This window comes from Brachypodium distachyon, chromosome 2 (assembly GCF_000005505.3).
Source record: "Brachypodium distachyon strain Bd21 chromosome 2, Brachypodium_distachyon_v3.0, whole genome shotgun sequence".
Classification (NCBI taxonomy): domain Eukaryota; kingdom Viridiplantae; phylum Streptophyta; class Magnoliopsida; order Poales; family Poaceae; genus Brachypodium; species Brachypodium distachyon.
In genome coordinates, this window is record NC_016132.3 from 48,110,086 (window position 1) to 48,133,067 (window position 22,982).

Genomic DNA, 22,982 nt, shown 5'->3' on the forward strand with positions numbered 1-22,982 from the left:
TTAGCAGGTTGGGATCAATGGAAAATAACGTGCCCTGGACTGGTAGATGATCAAAGTCATGTAAGATGCACAGCAACACAAGCCAAGCCAGGCGAGAAACTGGGCCCGGAAGAAGAGGGCCTGGACGGAATCATTTGCAGTTCCTCCACGGCCCTGCCCGGACTTGTATTGTATCACCGTCAAGAGCATGCGTGTCTTGTCTCGGTGTATGTAGTACCAATCCTGATCCGAAGAAAACGAGTGATCAGAGTGGCAGCAGGACGAATCTGCTTGCTTTGCTAACCTGCCGACTACAAATGACACAATTGGTATTGCATGGTGGGCACAAACGATGGACATATATATATATATCAGCCTAATTAATTGCCCAAATACTACTGGAGTACATGCATCTTTGGGTTTATGTATCGATCTGAGTTGTTGCTATTCTAGAAGCTCGATTTACTACCAATGATGTGTTGATATGGACATGCTAACCATGGATACAACCATGGTTAGCATGTGTATACGTGTTCCAGAGTAGAAGCTAGATTTGCTTAAGCCATACTGTATTTGGTTACAACAAAGATATAAGTTGGAATTCAGATTTTTCTTCGTACCGTTCTGCTGTTTTTCAGCTGATTGAGAAATAACTGTTTCTAAGCCACCTAAGAACCCTCAGGTCTAAACATGATATTCATACAACTACAAAAGAGATTTTTGAGGACGCAACGGTCGATCCCGTGATTCGATTAGAAGAATAGAGTTGGCCCTGTTTATGACGAAAACCGGGCCCGAAAACCGATACAAATGCACGGCTTATTCAAGGAAAGCTTTGCGGAAAACCCTAACAAAGAGCAAATACAGAAAACTGAATAACAAGTCGCTACCGCCAAGACGAAGACCTCCTCCATTCCAACGACGCCGAACAAGGAACGGCTCCTCGCGCCAGAAGAAGGTAGGCGGAGGGGGGCTTCTTTGACGACCGGAGCCAGAAGAGGTTGTCCTGACGGGAACAGCTCGCGCATCAGCAAGCCCGTGTAGCGCAAAGTCGCCCTCCCTGGCCAGGACCACAACAAGCAAAGTCCACCGCCAAACAAGGTGTCCAAAGGCAACGCCTGTTGGAAATATGCCCTAGAGGCAATAATAAATTTGTTATTATCATATTTCATTGTTCTTGATAAATGTTTATTGCCCATGCTATAATTGTATTGATTGGAAACTCAAATACATGTGTGGATAAATAAACAAATACCGTGTCCCTAATACACCTCTACTAGATTAGCTCGTTGATTAAAGATGGTTAAGGTTTCCTAACCATAGACATGTGTTGTCATTTAATAACGAGATCATATCATTAGGAGAATGATGTGATGGACAGACCCAAACCTAAACATAGCTTTTGATCGTGTCACTTAAGTTTAAGTTGCTTATGTTTTATTATGTCAAGTATTATTTCTTTAGACCATGAGATCATGCCACTCCCTAGTACCGGAAGAATACTTTGTGGGCATCAATCGTCATCTCGTAACTGGGTGATCATAAAGGTGTTTTTCAGGTATCCCAGAAGGTGCTTGTTGGGTTGTATGGATCAAGACTGGGATTTGTCACTCCTTGTGACGGAGAGATATCTCTGGGCCCTCTCGGTAATATAACATCCTAATAAGCTTGCAAGCATGCGACTAATGTGTTTAGTTGCGGAGGTATTATATTACGGAACGAGTAAAGAGAACTTGCCGGTAACGAGATTAAACTAGGTATGGCGATACCGACGATCAAATCTCGGGCAAGTAATATATCGCGAGACAAAGAGAATTGGATACTGGATTAATTGAATCCTCGACATAGTGGTTCAACCGATGAGATCTTCGTGGAATATGTGGGAACTATTATGGACATCCAGGTCCCGCTATTGGTTATTGATATTTGATCATGTCCACATATTCTCGAACCCGTAGGGTCACACACTTAACGTTTCATGTTGCTTGGGTTAGATGAGATAAATGATGATGATATCGAATTATGATTCGGAGTCTTGGATGGGATCCTAGACGCTACGAGGAGCTCCGGAATGTTCCGGAGATAAAGATTTATATATGGAAAGTTGTTTTCAGGGTTCTGGAAAGTTTGGAATATTTCCCGGTTTTGACCGGGAAGCTTCTAGAAGGTTCCGGAGGGATCCGGAGGGTTCCACCTTGAGGCCCACCTATCCCTGGGCTAAATGGGCCTGTGAGGGAGCACCCTGGCCTTAATGGGCCGAGGGGCTAGCCCACAGGGCCCATGCGGCCAGGAGGAGAGTCCTGGCCGCGGGAGAGTCCTGGCCGCCGGAGAGTCCTGGCCACGGGATAGTCCTGGCCGGCCACGCCTCCTCTACCCCTATATAAATAGAAGGGGGGGCAAGGGAGAGAGACACCTCAAGCTTTCAGTTGGATCTCTCTCCCCTGAGCCCTCCTCTCCTCCTCTTCTCACGCGCACGGCGTAGCCCTGCCCGTGAGAATATTCACCATAGTCACCACGCCGTCGTGCTGCCGGGATCTCGTCTACCTCTCCCTCTCGCTTGCTGGATCGAGGAAGGAGGAGACAACGTGAAGCTGAACGTGTGGATACCAAGGAGGTGCTGTCCGTTCGGCACTGAGATTGATCTCATTGAAAGTTCCACTACACCAACAACGATCTCGTGATCGTAACGCTTAGCGGTCTACGAGGGTATGGTGTTCATGATCCCTCTCGTTACATACATCTAGTATATATATTCTTGGGTTTTCTTCCGCACTTCTCGTAGGAAATTTTTTGTTTCCTATGCAACGAACCTAACAACGCCTCCAAGGAGGACGCGGCGTCCGAGGACGTCGCCATTACCCGACCCGGAAAACCGGATCAGAGCTTTCGCTCAGAGTCACCTCGTTTGCGAAGGGTGGGATGTGGCGGAGCTGCACAACGACGCCTTCAAGAAAGAAGCGACGCCCGAGGACGCCGTCGTCACCAGCACCGACCCCGTTGATGTTGGGTTTTCACTCGCAGCCACCAAACCCATCGCGGACAGGAGCGAATAGCTGAGGCTGGCCAGATGCCACCGCATCACAGCAAGCGTCGGCGAAGCTCACCGAACGCCACGCACCAAATCACCACCGGGCACCAGTCAGGGCGCCGGAACTGCCCCATGCACCGGATCAGGCCACGCCAACATGGCCACACAAACAGTGGAACATGGCGGCATGGCCAGGCCTAGATCGGGCCCGCCCACACTGGCCACCGAGCCGGCCACGCACGCCAAACCGCAGCCTCGGGCCTCTCGCAGGCTGCACGCCACGCCCAGATCGGGCCCGTCCACCGCCGGCCACCGAGACGGCCAACACGACGGCAGCCACACGCACTCCAGCGCCCGCCAACAGCCGGCCGGCCAAGCCCGCGGAGCCACACTACAGCCCAGATCTGGCCTGCCGCCCGAATCGAGCCCAGATCCGGCCGCGCCTCCGCCGGCCGCCACGCGCGCACACCTCCGCCGGCCACCCCGCGCCGGCACGCAAGCAGGCTAGCGCCCGCCCTGGCCCGCGCCGGCGGCCCTGCGGACTAGCCGGCTCCACGCGCCGCGCGCCTGCAGGGGAGGGGAAAAAATCGCCCCGCCGCCACCTTCTCAGGGCTTGCCCGGCTTCACCGGCACCCCTCTGGCGGCGGCGTTGCGCGGGAGGAAGGAGGAAAGGGGTCTAGAGCCCGACGACGCTAGGGTTCCCCGTGTCGCCGAGGAGGGCCACGCGGGGGCTCTATTTTTCCACGCGGTGTTTTGACACCAGTAGCTGTCCACTACAAAAGAGATTTAAAAAAAAATTAAAGATCTACCAACTATAAAGTCTTGTAATTGAAAGAGCTTATGGTTATTTCACGGACTGAAAAACCTTGATCAACGAGAATATGAAAGATATGTTCTCGAAAATAAGTTACGAGAGGATAAAGCCTTAGATAATCAACAAACATTCGAAGCTTAAGCTAGCATGAAAATGAGTGTTTCTATGATGAGTATTGGAAAATGACACGCCTGCACAATATTAAAGATTATTGAAGTTAGGGATCAAGTATATAATCTATATATGCAGTAAAAACTACGCAGAGAGCCATGACGCTCTATTCTACGCCAATCCAACAAAGTTCTTGGGTCGGACCGTTCCAATGGTTGATTTTAACGTTGATGTGAAATCATCTCGATCCCTCCAAAAAGTGAAGATCCTGGCACTCTTCCTCAAACTTAACATTAAGTGGAGCTAGCTTATAATGGCCCTTTAGGCTCTAGGATTCATGTGAATAGATAAGTATCCTCCTATGAATGTCATCCTCGCGTTCTCATCAATTACTTTCCAATGGATTTTTGCAGCTATAAATTACCTTCCAAGCTAGCATGAATGCGTGGGATGATGCATCAAAGGCGTGAAAGTTCGGCCTTTTGCTTCTTCTCGTTAACAATTCACGGGTCACACATGAAGTTGGTGATGAACCCATTAGCATCGGGTTTTAGGAGATATTTCCTCTTGAATCACAGGGCACCAACTACACGCATGATTGGATTTGAAACTTTGAGTGGTTCAAAGAAGAATGCATTTCACAAGAAAATGTTTGGAGAAGATTTAGCGGACACCACCCTACCCTCTATCGAGTAACTCAACAAGGCCACGTGTCGATGGCGAAGACACCCCACTTGTGTGTTTTTGTCTCACTTCGTGTGGTTTGCTTAAGTTTTTTTCGTGACAAACAAATTTCTTCTGTTTTGACTCCAATTCTGGTTCCATGTGGCTACACTTAGTCACCATATCTATAACAATATATTAAGTTGGAGTTGGTGGTGATGGTACGAACGTCGCGGTAGGTCTTTTCATCAAAATTACGAGGGATATGCCACTCCCACACGAGAAAAAAAACGTTTCACTTAGCTGTTGTCAATCCCTGCAAAAAGAAGGCCTCCCGCATCCGAGTCGTCCGCGGCACCCCGGCGGCAGCGTCTCTCCCAGTCGTGCTGACGAGCTCTCCGCGGCACAGCACCGGCGACGTCTCTGGCTCCCTGCAACGCGACATGCCCATCCCTCCCCACGCGGCGGCGCGGACGAGTTCCCTGCGGCATAGCGCCGGCGACTTTCCTCAGTTTCCTGCAACGCTACATGCCCATCGATCCCTCCCCACGCGGCGGCGCGGACGAGCTTCCCGACCCCCGCTGCACAGCACCGGCGACTTCTCTACATCGCGACATCCCCATCCCACCCCTTCCCACTGCGGCGGCGCTCCCTCCTGCGGCCCTCCTTCCGGTGCCCCTCTCGCTACGCCCCAGTCCGCCTCCTCCAGTCTCGCGTCCCGAGCACGACGAGCAGGTCGTTGCTAGCTAGCCTGCCAAAAAATACCAATGCGTCTCAAAACCAAACGTTACTAGAAGAGGAGTCAGCGGTGGCGATGACGTCCACGGGAAGAGCAGCAGTCTGCGGCAGCGACCAGTGCAGGAGGCGGCGGCGCCGTGGGCCACAGCAGGAGGCGGCGGCGGCGGGTCTCCAGGAAAGGAGGTGGCGGTGGCGGAGTCCGCTGGAGGAGGAACCAGCGGCCAGCGGGAGCCATGGAGTTTCAGGTAAGCCACAGGTATAGGGAAATTGGATAACGAGGAGAATACGGGAGGGAGAACGTCAGAACGGTGTGCTGAACTAAACCAATTGAAAAGTTAAAATCTATACCAGTCATGCATGTAATTTGAAGCCGAAACTGATCTTCCATCACCTGGCCGGATCGCATAAAATCTATGGAATAGTTTGAAGCAGTGAAAATATCTGTAAAAAATGATAAGATATGCTAGTAAAAAAAATAAGATACGTGAGACATGGAGTCTAGCTTACAGGTATGTTTAAACTTCAGTAGATATCACGGTAGTAGTTGTTGTTTAAACTACCGAACCATCGATCTGTAACGATCTGTAACTCTCTTGTAATCCTCCCGATACATATACATATGTATACATATATTATTCCGTAGCGACGCACGGATACTCTGCTAGTCTTTATAATTTATGTGTTTACATTGATATTGAGCAGGGAGCACAAGAAAAAAACACATTTGTCAAAGACAATATTTAGCGTAGCACACGCTATGTTGTGTCATTTCGACGCAAAGCATGATCACTTTTGGAAGATCTACAAGTAAATCGATGAAACTATCCACGGTCTGAACATTCGATTCAAATGTTATTGTAAAAATAGCGTCCTGCTTGCGGGCATATTGGAAATCTGCACTAGAAGCCGTTTTGTCTTCATCTTCTATACCTATCTAAAAAATACGAACCGTTCCTTTCACCACGTGGTTTCGCCGCCTGTCAAACTTTCCATCTTTTTTTCATCGGTCGTTGCTCGCTTGGCCCCACGCACGATGACTTCCTGTCCGTCCCCCTCTCCCTGTACCCGTTCAGAAATAAAAGCCTTCTCGAACCGCAGACCCCGCATCCGCTGCTATCCCCCAACGCCGCCGCGCTCCACTACTCAGGGGAAACCCCTGCCGCCACCTTGCCATCACCACCGCCTTAGACTCCGACTCCGCAGCGCACCCCCTTGTCTTCCCTCCTTCCCCGTGCACCCTCGATCTGCGTGGGGAGTCGTGCAATCACAGATGCCGCCTGGGACTCCGCCGTCGTCCCCTGCTGCCGCGGTCCACTGTGGAGGCTCGATCTGGAGTAGACGACGACTCGGACGTGCTAGAGGCGCTGCTGGACGTGGACGACAAGGAGGATGAGGCGCCTGAGAAAGGAGCGGGCCGGGGTGCGGAGGCAGGGCGGCGGTCCCAACTGATGGTGCTCGACAAAGACAATGCCCGGCGTGCCGTGGAGGAGCACGCGGAGCTACAGCTGCTGGGTACGTGCCGTGGTGCGAGCGTAGCTCATGCCGCGGTTCGCCACGACTCTGTGCGATAGCGAGTGCCATCACGTGCCAGGCTCGACAGGGAGCAGTACCCCAAGGCCGCAGGCAGGGTCAGCGGCTTCCCCACCGTGATCCTCTTCGTCAATGGCACCGAGCACGCCTACACTGGCCTCCACACCAAGTGAGGACCCTTGTTACTCTTATGTTCCATGATATAAGATCTGCATTCAATGTGCTCGACAAATTGACTAATAGGCTTCTGTGTCTCTTTTTGATAGAAGACTAGCACGCCAATCATTAGGCAGCTTCAGCCAAGAGATGGGTTCATGATTCCGAATTCTTTTTATATTCAGATGTTAGCACATGAATGAAATCTGGGCTCATGACTTCCGGATTCTTTTTATGTCTATGCTTGATGTTGGAGAAGGCAAAGAGATCAATTGATCAGTAAATCAAATACCTCGGTATTTCCTATCACTTTTTGCGAACATGGTGTGAAGGAACAAGAGTTTGGAGTTACAAAATGTTAGCTGTATAGGTTGTCTGGCATAACATACTTCAACTGTGCAGAAGGGCTTTGAAGTCCTAATTGAGGGCGGAAAGTTCTTGTACAAGAAGAGCTGCCTAATCCTTGACTCGCGTTGCGGACTGAGAGATGCAAGTGGATCTTTGTTCTTAGCACATCTAAGAGCATGTATGTTGGTCAGGAAATATGCATAACATCTTATAAAGAAAGATTAGATCAACCACAGAAGTGTCTGCTACTCGGATTATGTTTTCTTGCAAGATAGGATTGTCATGTCATTATAAATTGCAGATTCGAGCTTTCTTGCAGGGGAGCCACTTCTGCTCCCGAGAGACTAGCTGGTGGATAAATTCCTGATTTCAGCGGCCAGTTTTATGCGTTCCAGTGTTTGACATGTGCACATCTTTAATGTGCTGCCAAATTTTGTGCCGAAAATACGAACCAAGCGAACGCATTGTGAAAGCGCACGGACATTTGTACAGGAGGGAAAATCCTTCTCGTCCTCCCGACAGCTCTATTGCACGTGGCCTAACGTGACGCGCTCGACTTGCGCCCCAGCGGGTCCCACCTCAGCAAGTCGGACAGGATCGCGCCGATCTCGACCGTCCACGTCAACTGAGCCCATCTCCAAGACACCACGCGGGCGGTCCAGATCTTCTATACTCCAAGATCGCAGATCAGAGGAGGCCGCTAAACGAAACCAATAATCAACGCCATCACCAAAACACATCGCCGGGGGCCAGAGCGATCTTTCGAGCCTCTCCAGAACCAAACTCTGCCGCGCCTGCGCATTCTTCCGATCGAATCCAAGGTACGTGCTCTCGCTCCTCGGATCCCTCCCTCCTGGCCTCCTCTTCCTCCTCCGCGCTCGATCGGTTCCAATCATAGCTCCATCCGCCCGCCTCGGCACGCCTAAGCTCTCGCGCGCTCTAGAGATTTGCTCGATTGACTTGCTTGGTTGGCTCCCTACGACGAGCCGACCGGTGGCACCGTGTTGTGGTTCCGCGCTTCGAATCGGCTCCGTCATGGGTAGTTGTAAGGCTTTTGTACGGGTTTTTTCGTCAGGTTCTGTAGCAGCCTGCTTTGTGTGCGTGCACCGTTCGCGCGTGTAGTTGTGATGTTTCTGGAGTTCGGTGGTCGGATCAACCGATGTAGAAGCCTTTAGATCAGCCAATGGGACGGTTAGGGGGGCGGCGGTTTGGGACGAGTTTTTCAGATTATTATTTCTCTATAGGAGACACTGTTGAAGAACTATAACATAAAGCTGGGATTTCATTACCTGCTAGTCTGGTTTGGTATTCTTAATCCGTCCCTTGCGTCTCCGTGAATAATTATTGTCTCTGATATGTCTGAAACTCGAACTAGGAAACGCTTGCCGTGTTGGTTAATTTTCTTTCTGAACTACCAGTTGCGACAAGTGACAGTTCATACTTGGTCTCTATATTCCTGATGTAGCTGAAACCTTGACACTGTCACGATATGGTTGGTATTGAATTGGCACACTATTATCTTGCTTATGTTTCTGAGAGTATTTGATTTAAGTGATAAATGTCTTAGATCGTGATCCCAGTGTTTTATATGCTGGGAGCTGTGTTAAACTGTTAATCATTTTGTTACAGCATTGAGTGAAATGAGAAGGTACGACCATCCAAGTGCAAGTTTGTGAATGAAAATAACTTTGTTAACTTAATCTGTTGATGTTGGTATACCAGGCTTCTTCTAAATCTAAAACATGGTTGTCGCAAATGGCAATGTCGACATGGAGGAAGGAACCCTTGAAATCGGGATGGGTATGCGTTTTATGTTTATCTCTATAAGTCTATATGAGTAGCCTTACATGAATGAGTTCTCCACAATTCTTGGTTAAGGCAATGCACACCTTGTAAAATTTCTCTTTGTATTGCAGAGTATAGGACAGTTTCTGGAGTTGCCGGTCCTCTTGTAATTCTTGATAAAGTGAAGGTATCTCCTCTTCCAATGGCTATCCTATGTAGAACTAGGTGTTCATACCATTTTGTGATTTAACTTCTTGTTGGTAATACTTCGTCCCACAACTACCAATTCAGGGTCCTAAATACCAAGAAATTGTCAACATACGATTGGGAGATGGCACAACTAGGCGTGGTCAGGTGCTTGAAGTTGATGGAGAGAAAGCTGTGGTTCAGGTATATATATTTGTGTCATGGTATCATAGTGGCATGAAGAATAAATTTCATATTTTTCTTTAGAAGTTGCTCCTTCATCACTTATAAGTGGGATTCTTTATTTCGAAATTTTATTCATAGTTTGTGATAATTTGATTGAAAAAAGAGATGGCATATGCTGTTTATCTCATGTTTTAAGCGACCTGCAAAGTCTAAGCTCATTTTATGTATTTAGTTATACTCATAATCATCTTGGTGGATGTGGATAAAGTTATGCAATATTCCTAACACATTATGTCAATTTAAGCGTTATTAAACAGTTACTTGTCTTTGTGTTTACTTAATCTTCGCTCTTCAGTTCACCTCCGACATTGAGATGAATTCAAACTGCCACTATATGTTAATGTAGAGTTTTTGCTTATTACCCATCTTTCTTGTGATTGTTCATCAAACTGTTGAAAATTCAATGGCAGGTTTTTGAAGGAACTTCTGGTATCGACAACAAATACACAACTGTGCAGTTCACTGGTGAGGTAACAGCGATTTCCCCTAAAACTTGTGCTCACATATGGTATTAAAGATGCTCTTTATAAAATATAGTTCTTGATGTCAATCAACTAGGATTAACTGCTCTTTGTGCCAATGTTTCGAAATTTATAAACAGATTTGGTCTGAACTTCTGTCAGGGTTTCCCAGATAGTTCTCTTCAATGTATTTTTTTGGTGTCTATTCACATTTTTCCCCGTGCTTTTTACAGGTTCTAAAAACTCCAGTGTCACTGGATATGCTTGGGCGCATCTTCAATGGTTCTGGGAAACCTATAGATAATGGCCCACCAATTTTACCAGAGGCATACTTAGATATTTCTGGTAAGAATTAGCTGATTCAAATATGCTGAAGATTGAGAACACCTAGCTTTTGACATTGTTTTTTGTTAATCTTGTGCAGGAAGTTCTATCAATCCCAGCGAACGGACATACCCAGAAGAAATGATTCAGACTGGCATATCTACAATTGATGTCATGAATTCTATAGCTCGCGGTCAGAAGATCCCTCTATTTTCTGCTGCAGGTCTCCCACACAATGAAATTGCTGCTCAGATTTGTCGTCAGGCTGGTCTGGTAAAGCGTAAAGAGAAGGCTGATAATATCTTGGAGGTATATATAGAGCCAAAAAATAATTAGCTTCCATACTATTTATTTATTAAAATATTTTTGATAACTCTAGGAAGTGTTGAAAAGTAGGTGTGTCAAAAAGTTCGAAACCTTCATCACTGCTTAAAGATGCTACATGCACTTGGACTAATTAGTTTTGGATTATTTTTCTCTATTACGAAAACTAATACTACCTGCACATTGTACCATGTTTTACTACATAACATACATCTTTGGCTCATCACTGGCATTTTTTCATTGTGAGTGTTTAGCAAACGACCGGTAATTCTTATATTAAGCAGCTACTCATGTTAATGTGCATCCTGTTGGAATGGCCAGCCAGCCAACCACAGGTTACAACATTGATTGAAAATTTAGTGCTGTTTCTGTAGTCTTTTATAACTTGTAAGAGGTAACTAATAATTATATACATTGTGTGCAATCTTGGTTTAAGTTACACTGTAAAATTAAGTGTGCAGTATAATTCTCAGTTACAGCTGTTTATTTCAAATTTCCAAACATTTTTCCCAGTCTTTGCTATATGCTAGACTAACAGTTTGACATTAACGCAACTAATTACAATTTACAATTTGTTGTAGAATGCCGAGGAGGACAATTTTGCAATTGTCTTTGCAGCTATGGGAGTAAACATGGAAACAGCACAGTTTTTTAAGCGTGATTTCGAGGAAAATGGTTCAATGGAGAGAGTTACCTTGTTTCTGAATCTGGTAAAATTGCCTTTTCCCTCCCTTTCCCCTTCACTTTATTGCTCTATGTATTTTGGAAGATCTGATAACCTACCCCTTGGCTTTGTTCATAGGCAAATGATCCAACCATCGAGCGTATTATTACCCCAAGAATTGCTCTCACCACAGCTGAATACTTGGCATATGAGTGTGGGAAGCATGTTCTTGTCATTCTGACTGACATGAGTTCATATGCAGATGCACTTCGTGAAGTAAGGACGCATATCTCCATTAATATTATCCTGGATTTTAACCTAGAAAATATGTTGGCAAATTCTGTCCCATCAACTGGAGTTAGCACAAGGATTTTTTTTATTAACACATAATAACACTGATTTTTTTATCAGCCATCTTAATTTCACTCCCTAAAAAAAGCTCAGTGTATATCTATTTGTAATAGAAAACCCATATTTGCAGAGCCAACGTTGTAACTTCCTTCTGGCAAACTTTCGTGTTTCAACTTCAGAATGAAACACAGATGTCATATGTATTCTTGGAAGATCTTTTTAACAGGCCTTGCTTGTTATCATTGGGAGCTAAATGTCATATGATTACATTGGAAGTATATGGTTACATTGACACAGACACACAGTATTCATTATTGTAGCTATACCAGTTTTATGCTTTTCTGTAATAACTTGGTTAAACTTAGATTCTTCGCAGACAATGCCTTTTAAATGAATTAACACGATGACATGCTAATTTTTCGGTTGCCATGTTGGCTGAGAACAGTGTATTTTCTGTATATATGCTTGCTCCTTTTTATTATTTTTATTTGGCTCTTGTATGGTATGGTTGTATGGGTTTAACCATCCTTCAGTGTCTCGTGCTAATTCATGACCAGTTTCTCTATTCTATATAGAAGTACCTTTACCTGCTGTCAAAATATCAGTACCTTTACCTTCTGCTTTTTTTCCTATCAGGTTTCTGCTGCTCGAGAGGAAGTACCTGGAAGACGTGGTTATCCAGGTTATATGTATACTGACTTAGCAACTATTTATGAGCGTGCTGGTCGCATAGAAGGAAGAAAAGGATCGATTACACAGATACCTATTTTAACCATGCCTAATGATGGTAAGTTAATGATATATCCTCACCTTTTCCATGAAAAATATATTCTCACCTTTGTGCTAACTGTTTTATGAGCTGACATATTTCCTCTCATGTAACATAACTATGTAAATTTATAACATTGATTGAACCGAGGAATAACAGTGGGCCCTGTTTTTTATTTTTTGTTCCTCTGTAACTTGTATTTGTAACAGATGTTCAGTACTTCTGGCAGCATTTCTGATTGATTGTTATGATTTATTCTGTTGTAGATATTACACATCCAACTCCTGATCTTACTGGCTACATCACCGAGGGGCAGATTTACATTGACAGGCAACTACATAATCGGCAGGTATTCCAAAATGCCCAGTTTCCCACCAACTTTTTGGATGGTTTCTAAATGCCCACTAAACTCTGTACATGTTGTAAGCATGTTATTTTGTACTCCGTACTAACTTTGCACTAAATCCCCGACACTTATTATGGATCGGAGGGAGTATATGTTTCTAAATTAGATCACTAGACTGGGCAAGATGCATACGTATCACCTCTGAAACACTTGATTCTCTGAAATGGATAATTTACTTGGTTCTTCAATATTTTTTTGTCTTTTCCACAGAAAGAGAAAGTGATAGTTTTTCTCTGACTTAGTTAACCATGAATTGGAAAACCCTATATTGCTCTAAATGAGTAAATCTCAGATGTGCCAACTCAGACCAATATTTTTGTTGCTGCTAATTGACTAATATCTCGGAAATTATGTCTGATCGTGTTGCTGATTTTAATATGACAGATCTATCCACCCATTAATGTCCTCCCTTCACTTTCACGGCTCATGAAGGTACGGTCTTGCTACTAAAGAAAATGCTCACACTCACCTAGTTTATGTTGATGCCAGCATAATCAGTCTGCTAACTTGTCCGGGATCCTTTGCAGAGCGCCATTGGCGAAGGTATGACTCGCCGGGATCATTCTGATGTTTCGAACCAGGTTAGTTGGAGATTATCATAATCTGCATTCTGCACATTTCTACTTATTCTAGAATATATTGATCGGTTACACGGAGGTGTTTCTTCAGCTATATGCCAACTATGCCATAGGCAAAGACGTGCAGGCAATGAAGGCGGTGGTCGGGGAGGAGGCGCTGTCATCAGAAGACTTGGTAAATCTCGGGCTTACACTGACTTCTCTCGTAATTCTCAATTCTTTCAAGCTACTTATCAACTAAACTCTTGGAAAATGGCAGCTCTACCTCGAGTTCCTTGACAAGTTTGAGCGGAAGTTTGTGGCTCAGGGAGCATATGACACGCGTAACATCTTCCAGTCGCTTGACCTTGCCTGGACCCTGCTCCGCATCTTTCCACGCGAGCTGCTCCATCGTATACCGGCAAAAACCCTTGATCAGTTCTACAGTCGTGATGCCTCCCACTGAGTCAGAATTTGGATGCCGTGTTGGAATCGATGGTGGTTGTGTAATAAAGCCATCCTGGTGGCTCATTTAATATATATTGTGGTATCCTCAGCAAATTTTAAAATTGTTATAGCATTAGCAAGGCTTCCAATTCTTTTGACAAAAAACATTATCTAGCAACTTGGGCACTACCATTGTTGCCTGATTTGCATCATGTATCATATTGCTGTGGACATTTGTTGCAAGGAAGGGGGAATAATCGAGGACAACTTGAGCCTGGTTTTGGATAAGTCTGGTTTTTACAGTCAAATCTGTTTATAAATGGCTTGAAGGAATATTAGTGCTCATAGATGGATTTGGAAAGCGAAAAATCTCCTTAAAACATTCAAATCTTTCTTTTATTGCTGTTGTAGAATGCTGTTCTGACCAGAGATGATATGAGGAAAAAGAATGGCCTGGATTCCCTATTTGCTCTTCATGTAACACAGGACAACGCCTTTTCTTTAACTATGCTGAGTTATTTCGAAATTGGTTGGCTCGATGTTTAATACTCCCTCCTTTTCATAAAGGTTAGCGTTTTATGTTTTGTTACGACAATATTTTTTACGACAATAAATTTGTTAATATGTAATTTCTATGATAGGAAACCACAATTATCAGTAAAAACTTTTGAAGACAAGTCTATGATATAAATTTCATTCTTAAAGAACAAATATTAATGAAGTAATTCTTAATCAAAACTTTGTCTTAATAACGAAATCAAATATGCCAAGTTTTGTGAAAAGAAGGGAGTATGTATGTCTTTGTGCACTAAATCTTTGTGGCAATTTTTAGTCTAGATGCATGCCATTTTTCCGTTTGATGCGAGGTTCAGATTTGTCGAAATAAAGTGACTTTTACAAGTATGTTTTGAGAGCCTAAGATCACTCTTAGAAACTCGGTTTTCAACATTGCTTCTTTGTTGTGCTGGACAGGTCTTTATAAAAGTGTTGATACTGACCTATTGAAGTATGAAGTCGAAATACTGATGCAATCTTAAGAGCCTGATGTATCAACTTTGGTGTGGGTCGTCAGATGGTGCCGCTTCTAGATTGCTGAAAGCCCGACTCAAAATTCCCGACAATTCGTTGTGTGGTTGCTTTATTTGTCTGTTTTTATATAATGCTTATGTTTGATTGGGGGTGAACTTTAAGAATATAATGGAACCGAAAGTAGATTTAAAATATCGTGCGTCACCTTAGTTACCTTAGTTATTTATTTTTAGCTACCCTAATTCTTGACTGCATACGGTAAAACAAGAGGGAAGGCCAGAACGGATTACTTTACAAAAACCACAAACAACGCCCTTCTCCTTGTTGTAATCGGAACTGGCTACGTGGAATAAAATTCTTAAAATCTTGGCTTACGATATTTCCCCCTTTAGCCTTACCCCCGACGCAATCACGCAAGAATAAAACGGAAGCGAAAACAGACCAGGCCCCTCTCCCTTCCCCCTCTCCTTGCGGCGGCGCGACGGTAGGGGAACTCCATCGAACACATGGCCGCCGCCGCCGCCTTCCGCTCGAAGCGCAAGCTCCTACCGTATCTTCACCGTTTCCTCCATTCCACCACCACCACATCCCCCAACCGCTTCCTCCGCCACGCATCGCCGGTGCCCCGCGCCGCCGACCACTCCCCCTTCCTCCGTCTCCCCGCCGCGCGCGTCTCCACGCTCCCCACTGGCCTGCGCGTCGTCACACAGGCCTGCCCGCCCGCCACCCGCATGGCCTCCGTCGGCGTCTGGGTCGACGCGGGCAGCCGCTTCGAGCTGCCCGGTACCAACGGCACCGCGCACTTCCTCGAGCACATGGCCTTCAAGGGCACCGCGCGACGGCCCACAGCACACGCCCTCGAGGTCGAGATCGAAGACATGGGCGCGCGCCTCAACGCCTATACCTCCCGCGAGCAGACTACTTTCTTCGCCGACGTGCAGGGCCGCGACGTGCCCGCCGCGCTCGATGTTCTCAGTGACATCCTACAGCACCCGCGCTTCCCGCAGCAGGCCATCCAGCGCGAGCGTGGCGTCATCCTCCGCGAGATGGAGGAGGTGAGCTGTCGCGCCCTTTTCCTGCGTTACCCCCTTCTGCCTACGCAGATATCATACTTTTTCTTAAGTTGCTAGTCTATGGGTCTGAGCTTTCGTGATACTTAAGGTTACTTGATGTTCTTGCGGCATTGCTAATTTGGTCATCTGACCATTGGCCTGAGAGTGAAGGTGAATGATTTTGTGGTGCTTGTCGTGCATTGCTGATACTTTCTCTGTCTGAAAATAGATGTGTTTATTATTATAGGCCGAGGCAAATATTTTTACTGCGCTTTTGGTATTGCTTCTGCAGCAAAGTGCAACTTTTTTTGTGTATTATATTTTAAATCGTATTTTTCCTTCATTGTCTCGTTGACACTGCAACTTTTTTACTGTAACCCGTAGGTTACTCCTGTTGGTTATCTTTCAGTTTCGGTTTACTCGTTTTATGGGGGATGCTTTGCACTTGCTCAAACAATGACAGTATGAATTTGTATGCTCTACTTGGTAATACATGTAGGGCAGAACATTGTAGTAGTTCACTCACAATATAGCAAGTATGTCAGGTGTGCTTTAATATGGGTTGTCTACATGTAGTTATACTACTAAACAATCCTATATGGTTAATATGTGTGTTATGGAATCTGTATGAAGGTCGAACCTTTTATTCAGAATATGCTGCATGTTTACATATGTTTATGGGTAGACAGGTGCAAGGAATGATGGAGGAGGTGATATTTGATCACTTGCATGCTGCAGCATTCCGAGACCATCCACTGGGGGACACAATATTAGGTCCTAAGGAGAACATTGAATCGATCTCGAAGAAAGATTTGCAGCAGTATATTTCAACTCATTATACCTGCCCTCGAATGGTACCTTGTCTGCCAATATTGGAATATTATTGCTCTTTTTTAATGTATAACTTGAGTGATAAAAGTTCCCATTTTGCTGGTTGGCTTAGGTTATATCTGCTGCTGGAGCTGTCAACCATGATGAGGTTGTTGATCAAGTCAGAGAATTGTTTACAGGATTTTCTACTGATCCAACTACAGCAGATCAGCTTGTTGAGGCAAACCCGGCTATTTTTACTGGCTCAGAGGTCTGATTTCAGTTTTTTAAGATGCTGTAGTAATTTATCATGTTATATTGTTATGTGAATTATTGTTATCTTCTGGATTTTTTTTGGTCTACAATTAGGTTCGCGTGGAAAATGAGGAGATGCCTCTAGCTCACCTTGCAATTGCTTTCAAGGGTTCATCATGGACTGACCCTAGCTCAATTCCTCTTATGGTGATCCAAAGCATATTAGGATCTTGGAACAGGAGCATTGGGGTAGGGAACTGCTCAGGGTGAGAAGAATTTCACTGATTGATTGAAAATGTGCTGTCATAGTTTCTTATTACTGAATTCGCTGCTAAAGCTGATGTTATATATTGAAACCGCAAGGTCTGCTTTAGCTCGTGGTATCAGCAATGGTGGGTTAGCTGAGAGCTTGATGGCGTTCAACACTAACTACCGTGATACAGGATTATTTGGCATCTATACTACTGCTCGGGTAAAGTTTGTTTTTTATCTTATTGAGTTTCAGTTCCTTATTGCTTGAACATAAATTAACCTTACTAGAATCTGATTTGATTCATTTCCCATTATCTTGATGTTAGCCATTACAAGTTATTACAATCATCTTTGCTGTTAAAGTTCAGTGCTCTATTTGCCATTATAGCCCCGGAATTGAATAACACTAGTTTAAAATATGGAATTAACTAGTGGTGGTTCTCCACTACTACATCCGGGGTAATAGATTTGTACAGTTAAGCATTGTATTTTTGTGCTATACTGGTACATGTGGTACCCCTACTTGTGTTTGTCACTTACGGGGAATGTGTAAGCAGTAATTAGTTAAATTTAAAGGCATATGATGAATTATTAAACTCTAGTTCTTTCTTCTTTAGTCAAACTGCTGTTTACCCTCTTAGCATCTGCATTGGATATGAGTTTGAATACTGTTGTAGCATCACTTTATGTCTGCTACAAAAAAAATCTTACAGTTTTTTAATATGATTCCAGCCTGATGCACTGTATGACCTGTCACGGTTAATAATGGAAGAATTTAGAAGACTTGCATCCAGTGTGTCGGAGACAGAGGTTGCTCGTGCTCGTAATCAGGTAGCTGTGGTCGTCAAGTGTTCACTATATTTATACATTTCCCTGTTAATACCTGGTTTTCCACGTGAATATATATAGAAGGAAAAATCACAAAGTTGCTCTTAAATTATCAATAAATATTAGAGAAATCCATGCTATATTTTGCTTGATCTGAACTTCAGTTTATTTAATAGGCTTGTGCTTTTCTACAATACATTACTTACATTTAGGTTGAGGGTGATAGTAGATATGTTTCTTCACTGGACGATACTATTACTGCTGCTAAGTTCATGTTGGTCTACTCCACAACTACAGTGAGAATGTGGTGGCATACTGACATGTAATATGGTAAAAAAAAATGTGATCGGTTAATTTCTTGTAACTTCAGCAAACGAGAAACGAGTTCATCAACAGCAAACCTCTTCCCCTATCCTGAAATGATACTGGTAGATTGTGATTAATGATCTACAGAATGTTGCATATACTGTATGAGTGGAAGCATTAATTATGATGCATGTTATTATAACATACAGAGTATAACAATTTACTGGCATCTCTAAGTATGTATTATATGGTATGGTAATTGTAACCATGTTCTCCACATGTAACATCAACATGCAATCCTGTAGTCATAAGTTGCAAGGAAGTCGTATGCGTTTCTTGGCCTCACTTGCAAGCGGCATATTTTGCATACGCCATGTAATACTGGCTAAGAAGAACGAACTAACATTTTATCTTATTCCAGTTAAAATCTGCCCTTTTATTACACATTGATGGATCCACTGCGGTTTCTGAGAATAATGGTCGGCAGGTATATTATAATCTGGAGTCTACTTTGCTCTTGAACATTCAGTATAACAATGGCTGCTATAATCCCTCATAAACAAAATTGCCATCAACCATTCTGTGCAGATGCTAACTTACGGACGGATAATGCCATTCTTGGAGCTTTTTGCTCGTATTGATGCTGTTGACTGCGCTGCGGTAACGGAAACAGCCAAGGAGTTCATAGTTGATAAGGTGGAACTCCGAAGAGTCTTACTAACAATACAGTGTGATGCAGTATTGCTAAGTAGTTGAGGTATACTAAACTTGTTTGACATTTTTCAGGATATTGCCCTTGCTGCCGTCGGACCGCTCTCTAATTTGCCAGAGCTCAGTTGGTTTCGCTCACATACTTGTTCCCATGACGAATTTACTGCAAGAATATTCTCAAATAGCTGAAGCTGCAGCTCTTAGATAGTGTTGTTGTAACATTAGTTGAGTTCAAGAAACTCTAAATTGATAGGTAGCATCAAGAGCTCAAGTTATTTGTTATAGATATTTGTTCTTTTGTCATATACGCTATATTATTAGATATTAATTGTGCAAAGAACGTCTCCTTGGTGCTAAAGACCACGTTCATCTTGATCTTGTGAGACGCTAGAATCCACTGCATTATAATAATAATTATTATAAATTCTGATGCTTTGAGATTAGTTTTAAAGGCTAATCTACCCAGGCATGCAACGATAATCACCGGCAACAGCAATGCAGCGGGAAAATGCTGACCAGTGTGATCACTGGACCGTTTTGGCTTTACCACTGCAGTTAGCGGTGCTGCTGTCTCCATGCGCAGGTTTCAAACAGAAAGCGTCCGTTACGGTTACGCGGAGGAGCCAAGTGTAAGGCACCTGCCTGCAAACGACATGCCTCGCTGCCAGCAGTTTCTTCCGCTCCCCTCGAAGGACAAATGGGCTCACGCCGCTCACGTTCCAGCGCCACCACTACCCCCGCGCCGTTCCGTCCTGGCCAATTGGACCTCACGTAGTCATGCGTCTCCTCCCCGCACGAAGGTGCCCATTAACCCCTCACGCACTCGGCCATTGCGCCATCAACTTCTCTGCCTCGTTCCCTTGCGCAGCCGTGGTGCCTGCTACAAACATTCTCGCCTACCTTGATCCATTGTCCTGAGTGACCAGCCCCTGCAAACAACTTTGAACTTATCATTAGTTCATTCCATACTCTCTGTTTTTGTTCCTGGCGAAACCATGGCGCTACGCGTGCTCTTCTTCTTCTTGATGACGGCGTCCTTCCCAGCTGCCTGTGTCTCCTCCCATGCCCGGAGCCCTGACGCCGTGGCGCTGCTCGCCTTCAAATCAACGTGCGCCGGGCGCGCCGCCGCTGCACTCGGTTCCTGGACGGAGTCCTCCGACCCCTGCTCCGACGAGTGGCGCGGCATCACTTGCCAGCGCTCGTTCTCCACCTCTTCCCAACCTCGCCGCGTCCGTCGTGTTGTTCTTGAAGGCCTAAGCCTTGGTGGGGAAGCTCGCGTCCTCGCCGCGCTCACGGATCTCCCTTCGCTCTCGTCCCTTAGCCTCAAGAACAACAATTTCACGGGATCGCTCCGTGACGTCGACATCTCCCCTTTCGCGCCGCACCTCAAGCTCCTGTACCTCTCCGGCAACGGCTTCTCCGGGCCGTTTCCCGAGTCCATCCTACGCCTTCGTCATCTGCGCCGTCTCGACCTCTCCGGCAATCGGTTCAGTGGCACGATCCCTCCGGAGATCGGCCATCGCCTCCGCGCTCTCGTGACGCTGAATCTCGCACGCAATTCGTTCGTCGGGCCCGTGCCCACCTCTCTGGAAGCGATGGCGAAGCTTGCCGAGCTCGACGTCTCCGGTAACCGCCTCAAGGGGCATATCCCCAAACACCTCACGGCCGCCTTCCCCGCGTCATCGTTCGCGGGCAATCCCGAGCTTTGCGGTGCCCCGCTGCGCCGCCGGTGCAATGGACAGCAGCAGAGATTACACGCCGGCGGCCATGACGAGGGATCGCATGGAAATAGGAAGAGGAGCCACGACCGGTGGATGGTCGTGATGGTCATGGCGGCGGTGGGCGCGGCGGTGGCCACGCTGATCGCCGCGGCACTGTGCGCCGCGCTGTGGCTGAAGAACAGGAAGCCCACGCGGCCGAGCGGCAGCAGCTCGCGCACCAGCTCGATGTTGTCGCAGGAGGAGGAGACGGTGCGCTTCGACGGGTGCTGCGTGGAGTTCGACGTGAGGAGTCTCATGATGGGAGCCGCGGAGATGCTGGGGAAAGGCGCGGCGGCGACGACGTACCGCGTGGTCATGGGAGGAGGAGGCCCAAACGAGGCAGCCGCCGGCGTGGATGATGAGACGGCGGGCGGCGAGGCGGTGGTGGTGAAGAGGCTGAGGAGAAGGGAAGGCGCGACCCGGGAGGACGAGAGGCGGCGGCGGGAGCTGGCCAGGGAGATGGGCTCGTGGCGGCACGACAACATCGTCAGCCTGCGCGCCTTCTACGCGTCGGCGGAGGAGCTTCTCCTCGTCTTCGACTACGTCCCCAACGGCAGCCTCCACAGCCTCCTGCATGGTCAGTAGTACTCAGTACCCTCTCACACTCTCACACTTGGGAAAATGCGAATCTGTCACGTCTCCTTTTCTAACTCTCTGCACGAGTGGACTGACTGAACAGAGAACCGGGGACCGGCACGGGCGCCTCTGGACTGGCAGACGAGGCTGAAGCTGGCGCAGGACGCGGCGCAAGGCCTCGCCTACCTCCACGGCGTCTCCTCCTCCGGCTCCAGGAGGCACGCCCACAGGCACCTCACTTCCTCCAACATCCTCATCGACGGCAGCGGCAACGCGCGCGTCTCCGACTTCGCCCTGCTCCAGCTGCTCGTGCCAGCGCCACCAGAATCGGCCCTGAAACAGCAGCAGGAAGACGTGCGAGGCTTCGGGGTGATCCTGCTGGAGATCCTGACGGGCCGGTTGCCGGAGGAGGACGGGAAGCCGGACATGGCGCGGTGGGTGCGGACGGTGGTGCGTGAGGAGTGGACCTCCGAGGTGTTCGACGTGGAGCTGCTGCGGGGCAGGGGCGCCGAGGACGAGATGGTGGCGCTCCTCCAGGTGGCGCTGCTCTGCGCCGCCGACGACCCGACGGAGCGGCCCAGGATGGCGGTGGTGGCCAGGATGATCGAGGACATCAGGGACAGGGGCAGCAAGAGGAGCAAGTACTCTGCTTCCCCGTCGCAGGCTGGGTGTTCCTACGAGTCGTCTCCTTGCGTCTCCGAGGACACCGCGAAGTCTACCACTGCCTCAAGCTCCTAACTTGCCTGCGCGCCATTCGACGGCGTCCTAGTAGTTGCGATGTGTGTTTGTTTCGTTCCTCCGGGTTCCCTCCCAATTCCCAAACAATGTCTCGAGATAATATGCTGGTAAACTAGAAGATAGAGGATTTTCTGGGTAGATGTTGATGATCACGAGTCTTTTTTTTTTAAGATCCAGCAAAAGCTGGCTTTCTGATGTATTAGTAGGTAGAGATAACTACAGGGTTTGCCCTAAGGCAAGAAGGAGAAAAAACAGCGAAGTGAAAAAAGTGGAGAAACGAAAAGCGAAGGAAAAATCATGGGGGCTCCGAGAGGAGCTTCCTGAGCGCCTTGGCGCCCGCAAAAGCCCATTCATGAGTTTCGTCCTTGATGAAGATGGCGATTTGGCGCATGTCGGTGACCTTGTCGTGAAAAACTCTCGAGTTTCGTTCTCGCCAGATGGAGTGACACACGAGGATGAAGAGGGACCCAAGGCCTTTTTGTAGGTTGGTATTGCAATTTTGCATGAGGCGGTCATGGAAGTCTTGGATCGAGACGGCCCCACGGATGGCGGTCGCGAGGGCACGGCAGTTCGGCTAGAGCGCAACCTCGCACCACAGCAGGTTGGAATAAGGGCACTCCATGGAGAGGTGGAAGGAGGTTTCCAAGTTGCGGCGACAAAGCGGACAAAAGTAGCAGTTTGGCCAACCCCACTGCTGAAACCGATCTGTGCACCAAAAGCGGTCCTGGAACATGAGCCAAGTGAAGAACCTGTGTTTCGGAGGCGCCCACACGCGCCA

The 22,982-nt window shown here is 46.7% G+C and overlaps 3 protein-coding genes across 3 annotated transcripts; all 3 read left to right on the forward strand.

The window, feature by feature from the left end:
* The first annotated feature begins 8,032 nt into the window (after positions 1 to 8,032).
* On the forward strand, positions 8,033 to 14,175 carry LOC100844274 (V-type proton ATPase subunit B 2). The gene is made up of 15 exons (XM_003569618.4): positions 8,033 to 8,188; positions 9,090 to 9,167; positions 9,284 to 9,339; positions 9,444 to 9,542; positions 9,995 to 10,054; positions 10,279 to 10,390; positions 10,470 to 10,678; positions 11,275 to 11,403; positions 11,496 to 11,633; positions 12,345 to 12,495; positions 12,744 to 12,826; positions 13,268 to 13,315; positions 13,411 to 13,464; positions 13,553 to 13,636; positions 13,721 to 14,175. Exons 2-15 carry the CDS (start codon positions 9,110 to 9,112, stop codon positions 13,904 to 13,906), a joined length of 1,467 nt encoding a protein of 488 aa, XP_003569666.1. The 5' UTR covers positions 8,033 to 8,188; positions 9,090 to 9,109; the 3' UTR covers positions 13,907 to 14,175.
* A 1,149-nt stretch (positions 14,176 to 15,324) lies between these two features.
* Positions 15,325 to 19,503, forward strand: LOC100844576 (probable mitochondrial-processing peptidase subunit beta, mitochondrial). Its single transcript, XM_003569619.4, has 9 exons — positions 15,325 to 15,971; positions 16,658 to 16,822; positions 16,912 to 17,049; positions 17,148 to 17,299; positions 17,397 to 17,505; positions 18,018 to 18,116; positions 18,841 to 18,906; positions 19,008 to 19,115; positions 19,206 to 19,503. Exons 1-9 carry the CDS (start codon positions 15,423 to 15,425, stop codon positions 19,317 to 19,319), a joined length of 1,500 nt encoding a protein of 499 aa, XP_003569667.1. The 5' UTR covers positions 15,325 to 15,422; the 3' UTR covers positions 19,320 to 19,503.
* Positions 19,504 to 19,954: 451 nt separating this feature from the next.
* LOC100844885 (probable leucine-rich repeat receptor-like protein kinase At1g68400) lies at positions 19,955 to 22,342 on the forward strand. Its single transcript, XM_003569620.4, has 2 exons — positions 19,955 to 21,467; positions 21,570 to 22,342. Exons 1-2 carry the CDS (start codon positions 20,126 to 20,128, stop codon positions 22,202 to 22,204), a joined length of 1,977 nt encoding a protein of 658 aa, XP_003569668.1. The 5' UTR covers positions 19,955 to 20,125; the 3' UTR covers positions 22,205 to 22,342.
* The last annotated feature ends 640 nt before the right edge of the window (positions 22,343 to 22,982 follow it).